Source organism: Schistocerca gregaria, chromosome 6 (assembly GCF_023897955.1).
Source record: "Schistocerca gregaria isolate iqSchGreg1 chromosome 6, iqSchGreg1.2, whole genome shotgun sequence".
NCBI lineage: Eukaryota > Metazoa > Arthropoda > Insecta > Orthoptera > Acrididae > Schistocerca > Schistocerca gregaria.
The window spans coordinates 14,291,724-14,313,263 of record NC_064925.1 but is presented as its reverse complement, the minus strand read 5'-3'; the positions used below and the strand labels follow the sequence as shown (position 1 = coordinate 14,313,263).

Here is a 21,540-nt window from a genome sequence, read left to right as displayed (position 1 = left end):
GTGGTTTCTTCTTTCATTTCTTTCTCCCAGTCCTTATTCACCTACTACTGTTCTTTATCTTCCTTTTCCCACTGCTTAATTCTAGTTCCTGATGAATATTAGATTTTCGTCTTCCTTAACTATCTGAATAATTTCTTTTATCTCATTATACATTTTTCGATCTTCTCGTCACCTTTGGAGCTTGTTGACACATCATCTTGTACTATTGTGGTGGATGTGGGCTCTCTGTCTATCTTGGTTGCAATATGGTAGCACTCTGGAAATCACAAGTGATCCCTTCCACCAATTTCACGTGACATTACACGTACAACCACACTCTGCAGTGCACAACTGCATCTGACTTCACGCACATCACGTCTAGCGGGCCCTGACCTAGCTGTGGTTGTTCCTTCACGTTTTCGCTTCACACGCACATCGCCAGTAGTCGACTTGCGCACCTTTAGAAGGACTGATCTGTCGGTGATGAATCTGTCACCCAATGTCTAGTCGACTTTCAAACTGAATGAGGAGTTATACTTACAGACCTGTTCTACTCTTACCACTTGTCTACTGCCTCCTTTTACATCGTAGTGATGTGTGTGGGGGGGGGGGGGGGGGGGAGGCTGGAGGGGTCAGACACCACTATAGTGATATCTACCTACTATAGAGCTGGCACATACGCATTAAATAGGGACGTCCGGTCGCTTTTTATCATACAGTTAATCTGCAGCTGTGACGGAAAACAGAGGGGACCAGAAATTAATTTTTTGTAAATGAGGAATTGTCCTGCAGAATGAGGAGCTCTCTCTTATACAGTCGCCTACAGAAGGATTTGCTTCTAGAGAAAACAATGTGAGGAACATAATCCACACTTTTTTTTCCAGACGTTGATGTGGTGAAAGCCCTGGAAGTATGTCCTATGGAGGCACTGAACCTAATGGGAACAGATGAAATACGTGAAAGGAATTTATGTGACCACAGATATTGAAAGAGACAGATACTACTCTCCGTAGAGAATTGCATATTCACACACCAGCAAAGTTTAAAGATTGGTACGACAACAATGAGGAGAAAATTAAGGTCTGACTTTTGTTAGTGCATCATCAGAATTTCATATTATGGGACAGTCAGTATCACGAAAGTAAATGAAAAACTCTTTGGCACCTGTCCTCTAACTTGAAATTAAGATTCATCAATCACTAGTCAAGAGATATAGTCATTAACTTCCAGTTTTCACAGGACAGGACAGGACAGTGCAAAATGCGACGGATTGAGCACTACGATAGCTACATGGTAAGTTTGTTCTTCCAACCTCCGTAAGAAATGGATTATTTTCGTTTTATGAAAAATTAACTCGTGACATCACGACTAAAGTGAAAGTACATTGAACATCTCACTTAGAAAGAAAATATTTCCTTAGCAGAGCATCGCCTTGTATTTTCAAGCACAAAACTTACGCGGACGAAATATTTACGTTATCACTCCTTCAATCGACGTTTATTTTTATTTTCCTTTGTTTGTTTGGCCGAAATTGTGAGGTAAAAGTACGTGTTCTATTACTAACTCAGCTTCTGTATCATAAAGAAGTAATGGAGAAATGTGTTAGTTTCCTAATATAGTACCAGGCTTCTGACAGTAACAAATATGAGCAAAAGGTCTGCAAAAAGGGTTTGGAAATAAGATTTGAACATGGTGTTGATTATAGCTTCTTATACCTCTGTAGAGACCAGGAGTTGTAAAGGTTAAAAGACAATTGAAGATTTAAAGCAGATTATTTATGACAACAGTAATAAAAAAATAATAACTGTATGAGGGAAACAAGTTGCAAATTGCAAGTACTGTAGTATAAAGTAACGTACAAAACCATTTTCAGAATGTCTTTGGGTGAAGACAGTTCCCCAGATCGGAAAATCCAGTGTTTCCTCAATGTCAGAAAAAATCAGGCACACAAAACACAGAAAACAACAGTCCCAACTACCTCCTCTGCGCAATGTAGATGACTTCTACTGAAATTTTTCAAACAAGAACATTAACCAAAACACAAGTTAATTGAGCTCTATTGACCACTTACGAAGCGCGACGTGGATAGTGAGTACATGGTTATTATATTCTAAGAATGCTTTTAATTTATGTTTCAGTAAAAACTGCCATAACAGGCCTTGAGAAACAAATTGGTTTTTTCGAAGTTACTAAGCGGATAAATTCATACGTTAACAATGCAGCAACTAATACTATGTTAACGCAGTGAGAATTTCATCAGTGTAGAGAAGTCAGTCAAGGTGATTACATTCAACCAAAAATATTCTCAGAGGCTCTAGAGGAAATAAAGATCCTGAAACTGCGAAAACGAGTAATGTGTACGTGTCAAATGAATCTATCTGAAATAGCACCTTCTTTCAAGTAATATAAGGGTACACCACCTTCTGCGACAGTAATTTGGTTTATATAGACCAAACGCGTTTCACCTTACGTAAAACACCTCAGAGGTAACTGTAGCAATTCCTATTTTGTGTAAAAATAGGTTTAACTAGAGCATAAACAGATCTCACGTTGAAAATTGGGTTTTGATTGTTCCCTGTTTAGACTCCTACATTATTTCTATGCGTTCTTCTCTACACAGGCGTGACATCCTGATTGACTGCAATGCAAGGACTATATTTTCTCGTTTTCATGTTCCACATTTCCACGTTCGAGTCATCTACTTCATTCTTTTATAATGTAGTGTAGGCAACATATCTAGTCACGAACCTCCACACCAGTACCATAATAAAAAGATTTAACAAAATAATACAGTCTAGGTAACATATCGAGTCTTGAACCTTCACACCAGTATCATAATAAACATATTTAACAAAATAATAATTGTAAAACACATACACACTCATACTGTATTTGCAGAGCAATAATTGATTTTTATGGTTGTGTGTGGATAATGAATATGTGCAAGAGAAACAAAGGTAGCCTGGAATGATCAGTTTCTCACATGTGGGGACTCACAAAGAAACATCGGTTAATTCGTAACAATTTCGCCGGCGACCGGTTGGGTGTGATATTAAAACATTAATGGAACAAAACTGAGAAACAAGAGGAGCACAGAACGGCCCTATCCAAAATCTACAAGACATTCAAGGGGGTACCTAGTACCAGTTGCGTTGATCGATGAAGGAACCTCGACAAAAACTGAAAAATTACGTATTCATTATTGACAGAACCAACATTAGACATGACTGGATGAATTTAACTTCAGAAGAAAGTAATGTGAAGTAGCTATTTAACACCATGAGATACATGAAAAACTCTCTTGCACAGCGTGCAATCAATATCAAATAAAGCTTGCCTTAATTATGAAAACTACGTGTGGAAACTGCCGGAAATATTGGAGAGGCATCATTTAAGTAGATAAATCGAAGAAGAAGCACTGTAAGAACCTATTCGAAATCAGCGGACATAACAAAGGCCCAGTTGGCCACCCGAAGTCGGAATTGCAATTACAAACAGATAAGAAATAATTTAAGGGATTATATATCACGAAAACGTAGATAATCCCGAAAATCGTTATTTAATAAACTGAACGCAGAAGGTACTGGAAACTCATCAATTACACCTAACCAACCTCAGACGTCTAAGAGCTCTGAACCACAATGGTCACTCACAGTGTTGCAGCAAAACTTTACTCGGTCGATCTCCCTCAGAACGGCCTCAAGAAGGTAAAAGTCCGTTTCTTCTTGAGCAGCCTGAAAGCTCCACATAGACAACCCAACTAAACCAAAGTCTCACTTCAAAACATGTCACCCCACGCCAACTTCTGCGCCTCAACTAAAGACCCTTATCTTGCCGGCGATCTCCCAGTCGATTCACAGTGCTGAAGATATCGAGGTTACGTCCTCTGTAAATCGGCGGCGTTATGAAAGCTGCTAGCCGCCGGCTACAACTACTGTTACTATCAACAGCAACAAATGAGTGGGGTAAATATGCCATTAACCTACAGGTTTCAGTCACTTCCCTGATTATCTCTGTTATTTTACCGTTTTAATGCAAGGAGAGGTTATATATCACCCTTCTTGCGAAATGAATGTGCTGAAAATTCAGCTGACATGTACCAACATACACGACACAAATAAAGAAAAAAGAACAGAGGGAAACTGACGGGCGGTATCAGAGTCAAAAAAATATGGGTGGATAAAAACATGCGAACGAGAAAACATTTCATGTCAGTGCAGTGCACTGTGTTAAAAATCGAGCATGTTTGCATAGAAGAACAGTGGAAAAGAGCGCATGGAAATAATGTGGGAGCCAAAAAATGTGAGTAATAAAACAACAGTTTTAAACATGACAACTGTTTACGGCCTTGTTAAGCATATTTGTAAACAGCGCCAGAATTGTTATATTGCAGATGCATTAAAAAAAAAACTAAGCACGTGTGATCCAAATATGTCTTTATTCTACTCGCAGAAGACGATCCAACACCCATACTACCCATAAAGTTGTCGTTGAGGTAGAGGGGCATGGGAAACCCGAAAGATAGCTTTTCTTTGCTGATTACATTGCACTGTTTCCTTTATGACAGGCGAACTTTAACAAGGAATGATAGATCTTCGCTGGAAGCATGGCAGTAGCGAAAATTAGGGTGTAACATCACGTTGACGACTAGGTTATTACAGGTGGAGATCAAGTTCGCATTAGAGAAGTAGTGGGAAGGATTTCAGAGACCCCTTTGAAAGGAACCACGCAGAACTTGCTTGAAGCAATACGGGAAAATCACAAGATACCTAGTCGGATCGTAACTTGAACCACAGTCCTACGTAATACTTGTCCATTTAATTACCGCCACACAACCTCGCTCAGTGATCTAGCTGGAGAGTGTCTAAAAGTATTATAAGGTAGGGTAATCTGCAATGAATAAGTGGAAAAGGAAGTTCTACTAATTAAGAAATATGAATTCAAACAACCTGTTGAACAATTTGTTGAATGTAGGACGCCGGATACAACGGCTGTATGAACAACGTAATAAAGAACTGTGCACATTTCGAGTAATTTTGTGGTTTTACGATTTTTGTATTGATAGAGAAAGCAGAACATAGTTTCTATGCCTGTGTTTTCTCATATTTGACGTGGCAAGGAGGAAGATCACGCTGGGAAACGAAACTGAGTGGGTTTTATTTTCATATTTACCACATTAATATCCAGCACACTTTGTATCTTTGTACTTGTCCTAAACATGGATGACAGCTGGATCGAATGAATCTCGGTGTAATTTATAACGCATGCGAATAGGTGAATTAAGATGAAAATTCTTAGTTTTACTTTGCAGTAGAAGCCTGGGAACGGCACCTGAAATTTCATAGTTGGCTCGAGACGCCACCCTGGCGGGTGGGTGTCTGAGGTTGTCACTATTGGCTCTCCAGGAGCTTAGGACAGGGGAGGTTTTGTTCGAATGTTGAACGTTAAACAGAGTGAAAAACTTTGAGACGAATGTGCCAGGCATTGTCTCTCCTGTCTCCTGACTGGAGAGGGCAGCTGCTATTGCTGGGAAACTCGTCCTGGTGATGGGTCAGTGCGTCTCCATCAAGTTAGTTCGTTCTCTGTAGCAGAGGAAGGGTAGTTGGGGTCTGTACAAAAGTTACCGGAGCGCGAACGATACAAACTGTGACAGAGAGTTGCATTGTGTGTTGCTTGTGTGCTGGTTGTGTGCATTTTTTCATCTTAGGTGTTTCAGTCTGGAGTCGGGAGTCTCTATACTGATTAACCTTCATCGTTAAGAGCAGTGCTGGATCGCTGCGAATAACATTTCATCTACCGTGTCACTTACAATCGGATGTAAACGAGCTTGTTCTTTAATTCGTCATGGTTTACTTCAGGCAACGTTATGCCCAGTTAACTTCAGCGATACTCTTCGGTGAGTCACAAGTCATCTTCGACGATTCATTCATAAATGGAAAATGGTAAATTTTGCTCTTGGTTTCTCTGAGAATGTACATAAGCAATGGACGTTCATGTTGTATTCCTTAATGAACCCAATCCTTACTAAATAACCACAATTGTTCCGTTAGTAAGGTTTGTTGTAACGAACTATGGGGTTATAAATTTTGTATGTAAGTATATGACTTTTATGCAGCTATTTAATTCGCTCACCTTGGCTAAAAAGTGTATATTAGCATGCCTTCCCTTCCCCTCTGATCTCTATCTACCGTAACCTTTAAGAAAGAGGACTATTAGCATATATTTAGTAGGGTTTAACCGCTAATTGGTCGATCTGAAGTTCAGTAGCCACACTTCTGTTGCCCGTTTTTCTTTGTGGTATGAATTAGAGCTAAATTTCACTTAATTTTTAAGGAAAGTCAGACGGTTTGGCAAACAATGATAAACACTATAGCTGCTAAATAGGAAGTTAACGGCTACAAGAAAGCCCTGTTATAGGAAGAATGGTCGAGCCATCACAGAATTATAAAAAATTGTGGGTGCCCTTTACAGTCATAAGAGAAAAGAAATGGCATGGACTCTTTTTCTTAAATATTATTCAAGGCACAGCTTCCAGTGTCCCAAAAACAAAAACTTCTTCGTCTCAGAATAGCACTTGCAAGCTACATCCTCAGTTATATAGTAGATCTATTCCAGTCTTACTCTTCCCCTACAGTTTCTACCCTCTCCAGGATCCTCTAGTACCATGGAATTCATTCACTGATGTCTTAACACACGTCCTATCATTCTGTCTCTTTTTCTTTCGGTGTTTCTATATCTTCGTTTCCTCGCCGATTCTGCGGCGAACCTCCTCATTCCATACCTTATCAGTCCACCTGATTTTCAACATTCTTGTGTAGCACCAGATCTCAAATGGTTCTGAGCGCTTTGCGACTTCATTTTTGAGGTCATCAGTCGCCTAGAGCTTAGAAATAATTAAACCTAACTAGCCTAAGGACATCACACACATCCATGCCCGAGGCCGGATTCGAACCTGCAAACGTAGCAGTCGCTCGGCTCCAGACTGCAGCGCCTAGAACCGCACGGCCACTCCGGACGGTACCACATCTCAAATTTTTCGATTCTCTTGTGTTTCTGTTCTTCCCCAGTTCATGTCTCACTACTATACAATGCACTGCCCCAAACGTACATTCTCAGAATTTCTTCCCCAAATTAATGCCTATGTTTGATAATATTAGATTTTTCTTGGCCAGGAATACCGTGCTTTGTCAGCGCTAGCAACTTTTGATGTATTTGCTTCGTCCGTCATCGGTGTTACTCTGCTGTCAAGGTATCAAAATTCTTCAACTTCATCTGCTTCGTGACCATTAGTTCTGATGTTAAGTTTCTCGCTCTTCTCATTTCTGTTGCTTCTCATTACTTTCGCCTTATTTCGGTTTACTCTTAATCCATATTCCGTGCACATTAGACTGTTCATTACATTCAACACATCATGTAATTCTTACTCACTTTCACTCAGAATAGCACTTTCATCAGCGAATCGTATAATTGATATACTTTCGCCTTGAATTTTAATTCTTTCCTTTTATGTATCACTGCTCCTTCGATGCATAGATTGAACAGTAGGGGTGGAATACTACATCACTGACTAACACTCATTTTCATCCGAGCACTTCCCCCTTGTCTTCGACTCTTATTGTTTCATCTTGACTCATGGATATGATGTGTATTACCCACCTTTCCCTATACCTTACCTTATTTTTTCCGAATTTCGAACATCTCGCACCATTTTACACCTTTTCCAGGTCGACAAATCTTATGAACGTGTTTTGATTTTTCCGTTAGTTTTGCGTCCATTATCACCAGCAATGTCAGAAATACTCTCTTGTGCCTTTACCTGTCCTAAAGCCAAACTGATCGTCACCTAGCAATCCATAATTTTCTTTTCCATTCTTCTGGATATTATTCGTGTCAGCAACTTGGATGCATTAGCTTTTAAGGTGACAGTGCGATAATTCTCGCGCTTGTGTGATCATTCATTCTTCTGAGCTGTGTGAACGATACTTTTCCAAACGTCGGGTGGTATATCGTCAGAGTCGTATTTTCTACAGGCCAACGTGAACAGTCACTTTGTTGCCACTTCGCCGAGTGATTTTAGAAATTCCGGTGGAATGTTACCTATCTCTTCTGCCTTATTTCGTATCAAGTCGCCCAGAGCTCTTTTAATTTCTGTTTCTGACGCGGGATCCCATATCTCTTCCCTGCGGACTCTCGGTTCTTCTTCTCTTTCCACTCTTTCCACCTAACCTCTCTCTCCTCTCAATTTAACTGTTGCATTTCTGTTCCACTCTTAATGTTACCACCACTGCTTTTAATTTCACCGAAGATTGTTTTGATGTTTCTATATGGTGAGTGAGTGCTTCGACAATCAAGTCTTCTTCGATTTTAACACACTTTTCATGTTTCCATTTCAGCTTAGGTTCTGTGCACTTCCCATTTATTTCATTCCTGAATTTCCTGAAAATTGTTTATTTCCTTCTTTCATCGAACAACTAAATTATTTCTTGTGCTACCCATGACTTATTCGCAGTTACTTATTTGTACCTATGTTTTACTTCCCAACTTCTGTAATTGCCCTTTTTCTAGAGATGTCCATTCCTCTTCTACTGAAACGCCTATTGAATTACTTCTTAACGCAGTATCAGTAGCCTTAGAGAACTTCAAATGTATTTCTTCATTCCTTAGTACTCCCATATGCCACTTCGTAGCGGAATTATTTTTACTGACTAGTCTGTTAGACTTCACCAATACCAAATTGTTATCTGAGTCTTTATCTGCTCCTGGGTACGCCTTACACTCCAGTATCTGATTTCGGAATCTTCCGTGTCCCCGGGGCGGATTCAAATATATCTCCTCCTCATGTGATTCTTGAACAGAGTATTCTCTGTTACTGGCTGAAATTTACGGTAGAACTCAATTAGTCTTTCTCCTCTCTTATCCCCATTACCAAGCCCATATTGTACCTTAACCCTTCCTTCTAGTGCTTCCCCTACGACACAACTTCAGTTCCCCATGTCTATTAGATCACCCTTTACATACTGAATTACTCATTCGGTAACTTCATATAACTGATCTCTTCATCTTCCGCCTACGACGTCGGCATGTATACTTGAACTATCGTTGCCGGTACATCAGCAGTGGTAATATAAAGCAGTGTACCATGGACACTGTGTGGCTAAAATTGTGCAACAACTATTCCTCGGCGATTATGAGATATATGACTGTTACGAAACACTACGAAGGACACTGAACAAATAAAACACCAAACAAATAGCATAGGATGAATTTATTACAATAATAATGAAAAGTAAATAGCAAAGAGCAGCACACGATAACTGGTGCACGTCTTGATTCTAAAAGATAAGAAACGTTCTGGTTGCTATGTACATGGTGTATTACCCGTCTTTCCCTGTAGCTTACCCATATTATGCAATGAACAGATGGTTTGTCGTGGGGCGATCACTCTGTTTTTAAAATAATTGAAAAGCCACGATAGCTTCAATATCATTTACTAGATGACCGGTTTCAGCACTCTGAAGATGCCATCATCGGATCTGAAACGTGGAGTAACGTTTATGAAACTATATGGACATCATGGAATATGAGGCACACCATTTTACCTTTATTATTTTGAGAATTTCGAGCGTTTAACACCAGGTTATATTTTCCAAGACTTTTTATGTAAAGGAATCTTTTGAAGGTGTATGTTTCTTTCACATGTCTTGGGCATACAATATTATGAAGTGGAACATCAGATCTTGTATCTCCCATTTTCTTAACATATTATTCTTTTTACTGATCACGTGAGCAACGTTGCTGCATTACCGCTGAGTTGACTGTATAACAGTCTTTGACTCTATCCGCCCATGCTATCTGTGACTTTGGGTGCACGATATTTTTCCGGAAGTCTCATAAGAAACTCCGTCCGAATTGGCCTCGGAAGGAAGGCCCAACAGTACCGACCAGCGGCCGTGTCATCCTCATCCCACAGCCGTCACTGGATTCGGATATGGAGCGGCATGCGGTCAGCACACCGCTCTCCGGGCCGTATGTCAGTTTACGAGACTCGGGCAGCTACTTCTCAATCGAGTAGCTCCTCAGTCTGCCTCACAAGTGCTGAGTGCGCCCCTCTTGCCAAGAGAGACCGGAAAACCAAATTATCACCCATCCAGGTGCTAGACCACACCGACAGAGCTTAACTTAGGTGATCTGACGGAAACCGGCATTACCACTGCGGCAAGGCCGTTGGCTCAAGTCTCATTGATTCAACAAACCAAACGGAATAATTTAATTTTATGAATTCCCAAGGACAGTTAAATATTCCTTCCCCGTTGTTTGATATCGAGTCTTCCAAAGCTCTGTTTGCATCTAATAATGGATCTCACTGTATAATACTGGATCAGCTACGTCCTCCATATTCACTTTCACTCCACCTCCATCGCGCCATCAGTCTTTTATTCGAACTCGCTGGGGCCTTCGGTGTATACTTTCGACCTATCCGCTATTGTCGCCACGTTTAATAGCGTCATTGCTCTTTGACTCAAGATATTGACGTCCTTACATTTAGTTTTATCGATGTACATAAATACAGAGAGAACAGTACGAATTGAACCCCAAGAACGAAGTGATGGTATTCCTTGTAAAATTGCTAAGCCGGTCTAAGGCTCCCATTCAGCCCCCTCTTGACCAGTCTGGTTTGGCAGTTGAGAATAGCAAAACGAAAGCAAAAGTCTTAAATATCACGTTCAAGAATCCTACAAGCATACCATCCGACAAACTCCCGTATGGACGATTTAGTAACAAGCATCTCTTGCGTAGAGAAACAACTGAAAGATATGAAAGCAAATAAATCATCAGGTCCAGATGGAATCCTAATTCGGTTATACAGAGTTTTCTCTATGTCACTGTCTTCTCACGTAGCTTGTATTTATGGCGAATCTGTCCCCTAGCACAATGCTCCAAGCGACTGGAAGAATGCGGAAGTGACTCCTGTATATAAGACGGGCAAAAGAACGCACCCTCAAAAATTACAGACCAACACCACTAACTTCCATTTACTGCCGAATCTTTGAACATATTTTGACTTCGAACATAATAAAATTTCCTGAGACTGAGCCAGCCGAGGTGGCCGAGCGGTTCTAGGCGCTACAGTTTGGAAACACGTAACCGCTACGGTCGCAGGTTCGAATACCGCCTCGGGTATGGATGTTTGTGATATCCTTAGGTTAGTTAGGTTTCAGTAGGTCTAAGATCTAGGGGACTGATGACCTCAGAAGTTAAGTCCCATAGTGCTCAGAGCCATTTGAACCATTTTTGAGACAGCGAAACTTACGCCCACGAAGCAGCAGGGTTAAGAAGCATCGCTCGGTTGAATCTCAGGTAGCCCTTTTTTCATATGATACACAGCGAACATGGATGTAGGACAATAGGTAGGTTCCATATTTTTAGATTTCCGGAAAGCATTTGACACGGTGCCACCTTGCAGGCCGTTATGGAAGGTACAGCCATATACGTTCACAGACATGTGAGTGGTTCGAAGAGTTCTTAAGTGATAGAAGCCAGTATGTGGTCCTCGGCGGCGAGTATACATCAGAGTCAGGGGTACCGCCCGGAGAGCCCCAGGGAAGTGTGGTAGAACCGCTGCCGTTTTTATACATAAAAGTTTTGGCCGACAGGGTGGGCATCACTCTGCGATTGTTTTCTGATGACGCTGTGGTGTACGGTAATGTGTCGAAGGTGAGTGAGTGTAGAAAGTCACAAGACGACGTGCACAGAATTTATAGTTAGTGTGATAAATGGCAGCCAGCTCTAAATGTGGGAAAATTTATGTTAATGCGGATTTTTAGGAAGAACAAAGCTGTACTGTTCGGTTACAGTATTACTACTATCCCGCTTCGCACAGTCAACTCTTTTAGATAAATTACAAAGTGATATAAAATGGAACGAGCTTGTGAGAACTGTGATACGGAAGTCGAATGGTCGACTTCGGTTTATTGGAAGAAGTTTATGAAAGACTGGTTCACCCGTGAAGGAGACAAAATATACAGAACTTTGGTGTGACCAAATTTTGAGTCTTGCTCGAGTGTTTAGGTGCCTTACCAGGTCGGATTGAAGAAAAACATCGAAGCAGTTCAGAGGCGGGTCGCTAGATTTGTTACCTGTAGCCCCGAACAACACTTAAGTGTTACAGATGGGCCTCGGGAAGTCAAATGGGACTCCTTGGAGGGAAGGCGACGTTCTTTTCGAGAAACGCAATTGAGAAAATTTAGTGAACCTACATTTGAAGCTGACTGCCAAACGATCTTGCTGCTGCCAGCAAACTTTGAACATAGGGTCCGCGAAGATATGATTCGAGAAATGAGTTATTATAGGGAGGCATGTAGACAGGGGTTTTTTCCTCGCTCTGTTTGCGAGTGGAATAGGAAAAGAAATGACTAGTAGTGGTACGGAGTACCCTCCGCCATGCACCGTACGATGGCTTGAGGAATATCTACGTAGATGTAGGGTTTAAGACAGGATGCAATTCACTGTTCAAAATGTGCATAGAAGGAAACAACAAGGATGTACAGGAATAAAACTAAAATTCATGGTGAACCAATATCAGTGCTAAGTTTCGCTAATGATATTGCTATTCTCAGTGAAAGTCAAGAAGAACTTCTGGACCTCTTGAATTCAATGATCAGTCTACTGACCACAGAGAAGCGATTGCGAGTATGGAAGGACGTTAGCGGTGAACTTCACATCATAATTACAGTCACCACAAACTGGAAGCAAAATAATACGTGATGGACGAAGGAAGGAAGACAAAAAGGCAGGTTAATACAGTGAAAAGGGTGTTTCTAACCGAAAGATGTCGACTAGTATCAGAAATGCCGGAAATAATTTGAGAAAAAAAATTTTCAGTGTGAACATTCGGACCACAGGGATCTATAGAAGTGAATAATGGACTGTAGGAAAACAGTAAAATAAGGCCATCAAAGTGTTTTTTATGCTGCAGACGGATGTTGAAAATTAGGTGAACTAATAACATACGGAATGAGATTGACCTCCACGAAACTGGAGAAGAAAGTAACATTTTGAGAACATTGGTTGGTAATACATGAATGAAGACACCAGGAAATAACTTCCGTGTGCTAGAAGGAACGGGAGAGGGTAAAATATATAGGGAAAGTCAGAGACTTCACTATATCCGACAAAAAAATGGTCTACGATGAGTGTAAATTGTGGTGCGAGTTGAAGAAATTGACACAGGAGAGGAAGCCCGGCGTGCCGCATCTCATGTAAAACTGTGAAGGAGGCATTTATGCACAAGTCGACATCACCCCGTTGCGGGTGAGGCGAAACACTTGCGTTTTTTCTGTCAGACAAAATATACTCGATGGGAAATGATACGTTAAAAATTGACGGAAGATACTGAAAGCCTCCTGTTCGTTGTAAGTGATTCATATAGTCTTGCCCGCATCTCGTGGTCGTGCGGTAGCGTTCTCGCTTCCCACTCCCGGATTCCCGGGTTCGATACCCGGCGGGGTCAGGGATTTTCTCTGCCTCGTGATGGCTGTGTGTTGTGTGATGTCCTTAGGTTAGTTAGGTTTAAGAATTTCTAAGTTCTAGGGGACTGATGACCATAGATGTTACGTTCCATACTGCTCAGAGCCATTTGAACCAGGACGAGGCTTACCTTCTATGATCAGTGGTGACCGCGGCTTTCAATAGGTGCCAGCAAAATACGGAGAACGTTCTCCGACTCATGTGATGCCCTCACCTCCACTGTCTCCTATCGCTATGCTGAGCTCTACGCAGTCGCTGCTGGGGTCCTGTTTTACCGCACCTTAGGTTGTAGTCGTTTGGGAATGTCACGGAAGAGATGAGCACAGTAAAAGCAGGTGCCTAATACTTGAAGTGCTGAAGAAGAAGTAGTATGACTACAAATTTGTATGTCACTGTGGAGTTTCTTCTTCCTCTTACGTGCCATACCCTTCATGTGAGAATAGCACTTACACCCAAGGTTTTTAATTTTTTGTTAAACATATTCCATGCTCCGCACATCCCCCACCCAAATAATTTTTACTCTCAACATCTCCCTCAGATACCTTGAAGTATTTCTTTGATGTCTCAATGTATGTCCGGTCATCCAGTCCATTATGTCACATATTCTGTAAGCCTAGTAGGCACAATTTAGATATTACAAATTAAGGCAACTAAAAACGGTACAGATCTATGTCTATATCTACACAGATACTACGCAAGCCACCGTAAGGGGCGTGGCGGGGGTTACTCTACCCCACTATTAGTCATTTCCTTTCCTGTTCCACTCGCAAACGGAGAGAGGCAAAAACAACTATCTATATGCCTCCGTATTAGCCCTAACTTCACGAATCTTATCTCCGTGTCCATATCCACAATGTTTGTTGGCGGCAGTAGAATCGTTGGGCAGCCAGCTTGCAACGCCGATTCTCTAAATTTTCTCAGTAGTGTTTCTCGAAAACGTCACCTTCTTCTAGGGATTCCCATTAGAGTTCCTAAAGCATCTCCGTAACACGTACATGTTCGAACCTACCGGTGACAAATCTAGCAGCCAGTCTCTTAATTGCTTCGACGTCTTCTTTCAATCTGACCTGGTGCGGCTCCCAAACACTCGAAAAGTATTCAAGAATAGGTAGCACGAGCGTCCTAAATGCGGTCATCTTTACGGATGAACCAGTCTTTCATAAAATTATCCCAATAACTGAAGTCGACCATTCACCTTCCCTACCACGGTACTCACATGCTCATTCCATTTCATACCGTTTTGGAACGTTACGCCCAGATATTTCAACAAGTTGACTGTGTCAAGCGGAACACTAGTAACACTGTAACCAAAAGTTACAGGTTAGTTCTTTCAAATCACCCACATTAACTTACATTTTTCACATTTAGAGCTAGCCGCCATTCATCACACCAACTAGAAATTTTGTCTAAGTCGTGTTGTATCCTCCTTCAATCACTCAAATTCGACACATTACAGCACACCACAGCGTCGTCAGTAGACAACCCCTGATTACTGTCCACCCTGCGCTCCAAGTGATTTATGTATATGGAGAACAACGGCGGCCCTACCACTTTTCCTTGGGGCACTCCTGACGATACACTTGTATCTGGCGAACGCTCACCGTCGAGGACAACATAGTGCATTCTATTACTTAAGAAGACTTCGATCCACTCACATATCTGTAAACTTATGCCTTAGGCTCGTAACTTCGTTAACAGCCTGCAATGTGACACTGTGACAAGTGCTTTCCTGAAATCTAGAAATATGGAATCTGCTTGATCTCCTTCTTTCGTAGTTCTCAGTATCTCATGTGGGAAAAGGGCAAGCTGAGTTTCGCACTATCGATGCTTTCCAAAACCATGTTAATTCGCGGATACAAACTTCTCAGTGCCAAGAAAGTTTGTTACATTCGAACTAAGAATATGTTCTGCAACAAATCTAAGTTACAGATTTTGGTCTTAATTTGTTGGATCCGTTCTTCTACACTTCTTGTATACTGGTGTCACCTGCACGTTATCTCAGTTGCTTGGGACCTTGTGCTGGGCGAGAGACTCACGATAAATTGTAGGCTAGATAAAGGGCTAAAGCGGTTCAGTAGTGTTTGTAAAACCGAACTGGGATTCCATCCGGCCCTGATGATTTAACTGGTTTCAAATGTTTTAGTTCTTCCTCTACACCATGGATGTTCAAAATGTCCAAATGTGTGTGAAATCTTATGGGACGTACCTGCTAAGGTCATTCGTCCCTAAGCTTACACACTACTTAACCTAAATTATCCTAAGGACAAAGACACACACTCATGGACGAGGGAGGACCCGAACCTCCGCCGGGACCAGCCGCACAGTCCATGACTGCAGCGCCCAGACCACTCGGCTAATCCCGCGCGGCACACCAGGGATTCTTATCGCTACGTCGTCCATACGAGAGTCCGTCGGGTAGTAAAATTATGATATCTTTGTACGATTCTCCCGCGAGAAACTTTCTTGAAAGGTAAAACTTCAGCTTCCGTTTGGCTGTTTTCAACTGCCACATCTTACTGGTTAACAAGGGACTGAGTGGAAGCCTTAGACCCGCTTAGCGATCTTACATAGGACCCCCAATATGATGTCCCTCATGTTCTGCTTGTGACTAAGTAACTTGTCTTACATCTCCCGGCCAATTTCGTCTATTCAAAGGAAGAATCTAACTAGTGTGGTCGGTCCTTCCACGCGTTGGAAAGTTCTGCACCGTCAAACTCCTACGTTAGAAACCTCGAGCAACTCAATATCGACGTTCGCCTCGACTTCCCGTGCGAGGGCGGCAGAGGGGCTGGCTCACCTTTCTGCGGGTAGGGCTGTGGCGTGGCGCCGATGTCCCTCTCGGCGACTCGGCGGTATACAGAGGACAGGAAGGCGACGCACTTCAGGGAGAGCTCGCCGCGCGCCGAGAAGCTGCTCCGCTGCAGGCGGACGCGCAGACTCAGTCGGTTGCTGTCGTTGTGGCGCTGCGTCAGCGACGAGTTCACCTGGCAACACACATAGGTGTGCATCCACGTTAGTGCCGGACGCGGAGACTCTGCGTGCTGCTGTCGTTGTGCTGCCGAGCCAGTGACGAGTTTACCTCTTGTGACGTAATCAAGCCTAATGCTTATCACGAAAAATGCGATACCATCGGGTATCAATCTCTCCACGCTAGTGTAAACAGCAAATTTCTGTAATAATCGAGCCCTATTTAGCTTCTAAACTATCCGAGTGTTCAGAAAGTAACTGTGCAGTACCATGTGGTGGTGAGGTAAGTAATGACTGATGTGATTTTCAATTACTAATACAACATTTTCCATTGTTTAACATATTTGAACCATATTTGACCAGATATTTTATGAATTTAAGGTGTCCTCACTCCATGATCAAAAGGTTGGTGTTTGGTGCGCCGTAACTCCTAAACGCATCATTGAGCCGATCTCCTTTCGTTGTTGTTGTTGTGGTCTTCAGCCCTGAGACTGGTTTGATGCAGCTCTCCATGCTACTCCATCCTGTGCAACCTTCTTCATCTCCCAGTACTTACCGCAACCTACGTCCTTCTGAATCTGCTTAGTGTATTCATCTCTTGGTTTCCCTCTACGAGTTATACCCTCCACGCTGCCCTCCAATGCATAATTGGTGATCCCTTGATGCCTCAGAACATGTCCTACCAACCGATCCCTTCTTCTGGTCAAGTTGTGCCACAAACTTCTCTTATCCCGAATCCTATTCAATACTTCCTCATTAGTTATGTGATCCACCAATCTAATTTTCAACATTCTTCTGTAGCACCACATTTCGAAAGCTTCTATTCTCTTCTTGTCCAAACTATTTATCGTCCATGTTTCACTTCCATACATGGCTACACTCCATACAAATGCTTTCAGAAACGATTTCCTGACACTTAAATCTATACTCGATGTTAACAAATTTCTCTTCTTCAGAAACGCTTTTTTTGCCATTGCCAGTCTACATCTTGTATTCTCTCTACTTCGACCATCATCAGTTATTTTGCTCCCCAAAATAGCAAAACTCCTTTACTACTTTAAGTGTCTCATTTCCTAATCTAATTCCCTCAGCATCACCCGACTTCATTCAACTAAATTCCATTATCCTCGTTTAGCTTTTGTTGATGTTCATCTTATATCCTCCTTTCAAGACACTGTCCATTCCATTCCACTGCTCTTCCAAGTCCTTTGCTGTCTCTGACAGAATTACAACGTCATCGGCGAACCTCAAAGTTTTTATTTCTACTCCATGGATTTTAATACCTACTCCGAATTTATCTTTTGTTTCCTTTACTGCTTGCTCAATATAGAGATTGAATAATATCGGGGAAGGGCTACAACCCTGTCTCACTCCCTTCCAAACCGATTGTTCCCTTTCACGTCCCTCGACTCTTACAACTGCCATCTGCTTTCTGTACAAATTGTAAATAGGCTTTCGCTCCGTGTATTTTACCCCTGCCTCCATTAGAATTTGAAAGAGAGTATTCCAGTCAATATTGTCAAAAGCTTCCTCTAAGTCTACAAATGCTAGAAACCTAAGTTTGCCTTTCCTTAATCTTTCTCCTAAGATAAGTCGTAAGGTCAGTATTGCCTCAACTGTTACAATATTTCTACGGAATCCAAACTGGTCTTCCCCAAGGTTGGCTTCCACTAGTTTTTCCATTCGTCTGTATATAATTCGCGTTAGTATTTTGCAGCTGTGGCTTATTAAACTGAATGTTCGGTAATTTTCACATCTGTCACCACTGCCTTCTTTGGGATTGGAATTATTATAGTCCCTTGAAGTCTGAGGTTATTTTGCCTGTCTCATACATCTTGCTCACCAGATGGTAGAGGTTTGTCAGGACTGGCTCTACCAAGGCCGTCAGTAGTTCCTATGGAATGTATTCTGCTCCTAGGGCCTTGTTTCGACTCAGGTCTTTCAGTGCTCTGTGAAGCTCTTCACGCAGTATTTCATCTCCCATTTCGTCTTCATCTACAGTCTCTTCCATTTCCAGAATATTGTCCTCAAGTACGTCGCCCTTGTATAGTCCCTCTATATACTCCTTCCACCTTTCTGCTTTCCCTACTTTGCTTAGAACTGGGTTTCCATTTGAGCTCTTGATATTCATGCAAGTGGTTATCTTTTCTCCACAGCTCTCTATAATTTTCCTGTAGGCAGTACCCCTATTGAGATAAGCCTCTACATCCTTACATTTGTGCTCTAGCCATCCCTACTCAGTCAATTTGCACTTCCTACCTTTGAGACGTTTGAATTCCTTTTTGCCTGCTTAATTTACTGCATTTTTATATTTTCTCCTTTCATCAATTAAATTCAATATTTCTTCTGTTACCCAAGGATTTTTACTAGCCCTCGTCTTTTTACCTACTTGATCCTCTGCTGCCTTCACTACTTCATTCCTCAGAGCTACCCACTCTTCTTCTACTGTATTTCTTTCCTCCATTTGTGACAATTGTTCCCTTATGCTCTCCCTGAAAGTCTGTACAACCTCTGGTTTAATCAGTTTGTCCAGATCCCATCTCCTTAAATTCCCACCTTTTTGCATTTTCTTCACTTTTAATCTACAGCTTATATCTAATAGATTATGGTCAGAGTCAACATCTGCCCCTGGAAATGTCTTACAATTTAATACCTGGTTCCTAAGTCTCTGTCTTACCATTATATAATCTATCTGATACCTTCTAGTATTTCCAGGATTCTTCCATGTGTACAACCTTCTTTTATGATTCTTGAACCAAGTGTTAGCTATGATTAAGTTATGCTCTGTGCAAAATTCTACCAGACAGCATCCTCTTTCATTTCTTTCCCCCTATCCATATTCACCTACTATGTTTCCTTCTCTCCCTTTTTCCTACTGTCGAATTCTAATCACCCATGAATTTTCGTCTCCCTTCATTACCTGAATAATTTCTTTTATCTCATCATGCATTTCATCAATTTCTTCATCATCTGCAGAGCTAGTTGGTATATAAACTTGTACTATTGTAGTAGGCGTGGGCTTCGTGTCTCTCTTGGCCACAATAATGCGTTCACTATGCTGTTTGTAGTAGCTTACACGCGCTCCTATAGTTTTATTCATTTTTAAACCTACTCATGCATTACTCCTATTTGATTTTGTATTTATAACTCTGTATTCACCTGACCTAAAGTTTTGTTCCTCCAGCCACCGAACATCACTAATTCCCACTATATCTAACTTTAAACTATCACCTTTTTAAGTTTTCTGACCTACCTGCCCTATTAAGGGATCTGACATTCCACGTTCCGATCCGCAGAACGCCAGTTTTCTTTCTCCCGATAACGTTGTCCTCTTGAATAGTCCGCGCCCGGAGATCCGAATGGGGGACTATTTTACCTCCGGAATATTTCACCCAAGAGGATGCCCTCATCATTTAACCATACAGTAAAGCTTCATTCCCTCGGGAAAAATTACGGCTGTAGTTTCCCATTGCTTTCAGCTGTTCGCAGTACCAGCACAGCAAGGCCGTTTTGATTAGTGTTACAAGGCCAGATCAGTCAGTCATCCACAACTGTTGCCCCTGCAACTACTGAACAGGCTGCTGCCCCTCTTCAGGAACCACACGTTCGTCTGGCCTCTCTACAGATACCCCTCCGTTGTGGTTGCCATCTGTATCGCTGAGGCACGCAAGCCTCCCCACCAACAGCAAGATCCATTGTGCATGGGGGGGGGGGGGGGGTCATTGTCCATGTATTCGTACAAAATGTCGTCATGCACATAAATTGAGAGACGCCGATCGCCCGGCGCGCGTGAACTTCTGCAATTCGTTTCTGTGCTTCCTGCAGGACAATGGTGAGTGGATTCTTGACAGAATGTTTTTCACAGCTGAGGCATGATTTCACCTGTCCGGTTACGTGAATGGGCAGAACAGTCGTGTGTGGACTACAGAGAATCCGCATGAATTTAAGGTGTCCCCAGTGCAAGATCAAAAGGTTAGTGTTCGGTGCGTCGTGACTCGTAATCCTATCATTGGACTGATCTTCTTTCAGGACACCATAAATGTAGAACGGTACTGCAGCTGCATTCTGGAGCCCTTCCCAGGTGAATGAGGAAGAAATTGAGAATGCGTGGTTCCAACAGGATGGAGTGATTGCACATCGCGTGACTGCACGCCTCTGATGACCGCCTCATCTCTTGAGGTTTCTGGCCTCCGCGTTCACCCTACTTGGCTCCAAGTGGTTACTTTCCATGAGGTACGTTGAAGGGAAACTGCACAGTTACTTATTGAAGACCTGTTATAATTTCATTTAATATATATTAACACTTGTACAACTAAAGTTAACTTAAACAATAATTTCATTAAATCATGTGCACAAATATTTACATAAACACTCATAATATTTAAATGTCCATTTGTGTGAAAAAAAAATTAAAATTTGTTTGAAATGACTAAATTCCTTGTTTAACAGGATCATTGCTCGCACTTGGTGGGAGCATTGGAAAGACAGTTTTAAAGAGTAGTCACGTTTAGTTGTTGAAAGAACGATGTTGAGAAACATTTTGTGATGTGATGGTGGTTAGTGTTTAACGTCCCGTCGACAACGAGGTCATTAGAGACGGAGCGCAGGCTCGGGTTAGGGAAGGATTGGGTAGGAAATCGGCCATGCCCTTTCAAAGGAACCATCCCGGCATTTGCCTGAAACGATTGAGGGAAATCACGGAAAACCTAAATCAGGATAGCCGGAGACGGAATTGAACCGTCGTCCTCCCGAATGCGAGTCCAGTGTGCTAACCACTGCGCCACCTCGCTCGGTTGAACATTTTGTGTGCCATATTTTGTAACACAACGCTGGACGAATTTATGAATACACAAGATTCAACTGTTTTCATTTGTGGATAGTGAACCACCTACTCGGTGAACCTGAAACTAAGCCATTTCTTCGTATAGCAAAAATCCGAGACCATCATACCTCGGAAAAGAAGACAGGGTGGCCAATTTTAAGACAATTAGCTAAGTAAACTTGAAATGTTTTTCAGTTACACTTCTTCCAGTAAATAAATAAATTAAACAAAAAAGAGAACGACTA

At 41.9% G+C, this 21,540-nt stretch overlaps 1 protein-coding gene across 1 annotated transcript in view; it reads right to left on the bottom strand.

Moving 5' to 3' along the window:
• LOC126278144 (uncharacterized) overlaps positions 1-21,540 on the bottom strand; it is a 352,141-nt gene that overhangs the window by 12,468 nt on the left and 318,133 nt on the right. Inside the window, exon 5 of the mRNA XM_049978035.1 lies at positions 16,304-16,490. Coding sequence (XP_049833992.1) covers positions 16,304-16,490 — 187 coding nt within the window. The remainder of the gene's footprint in view (positions 1-16,303; positions 16,491-21,540) is intronic.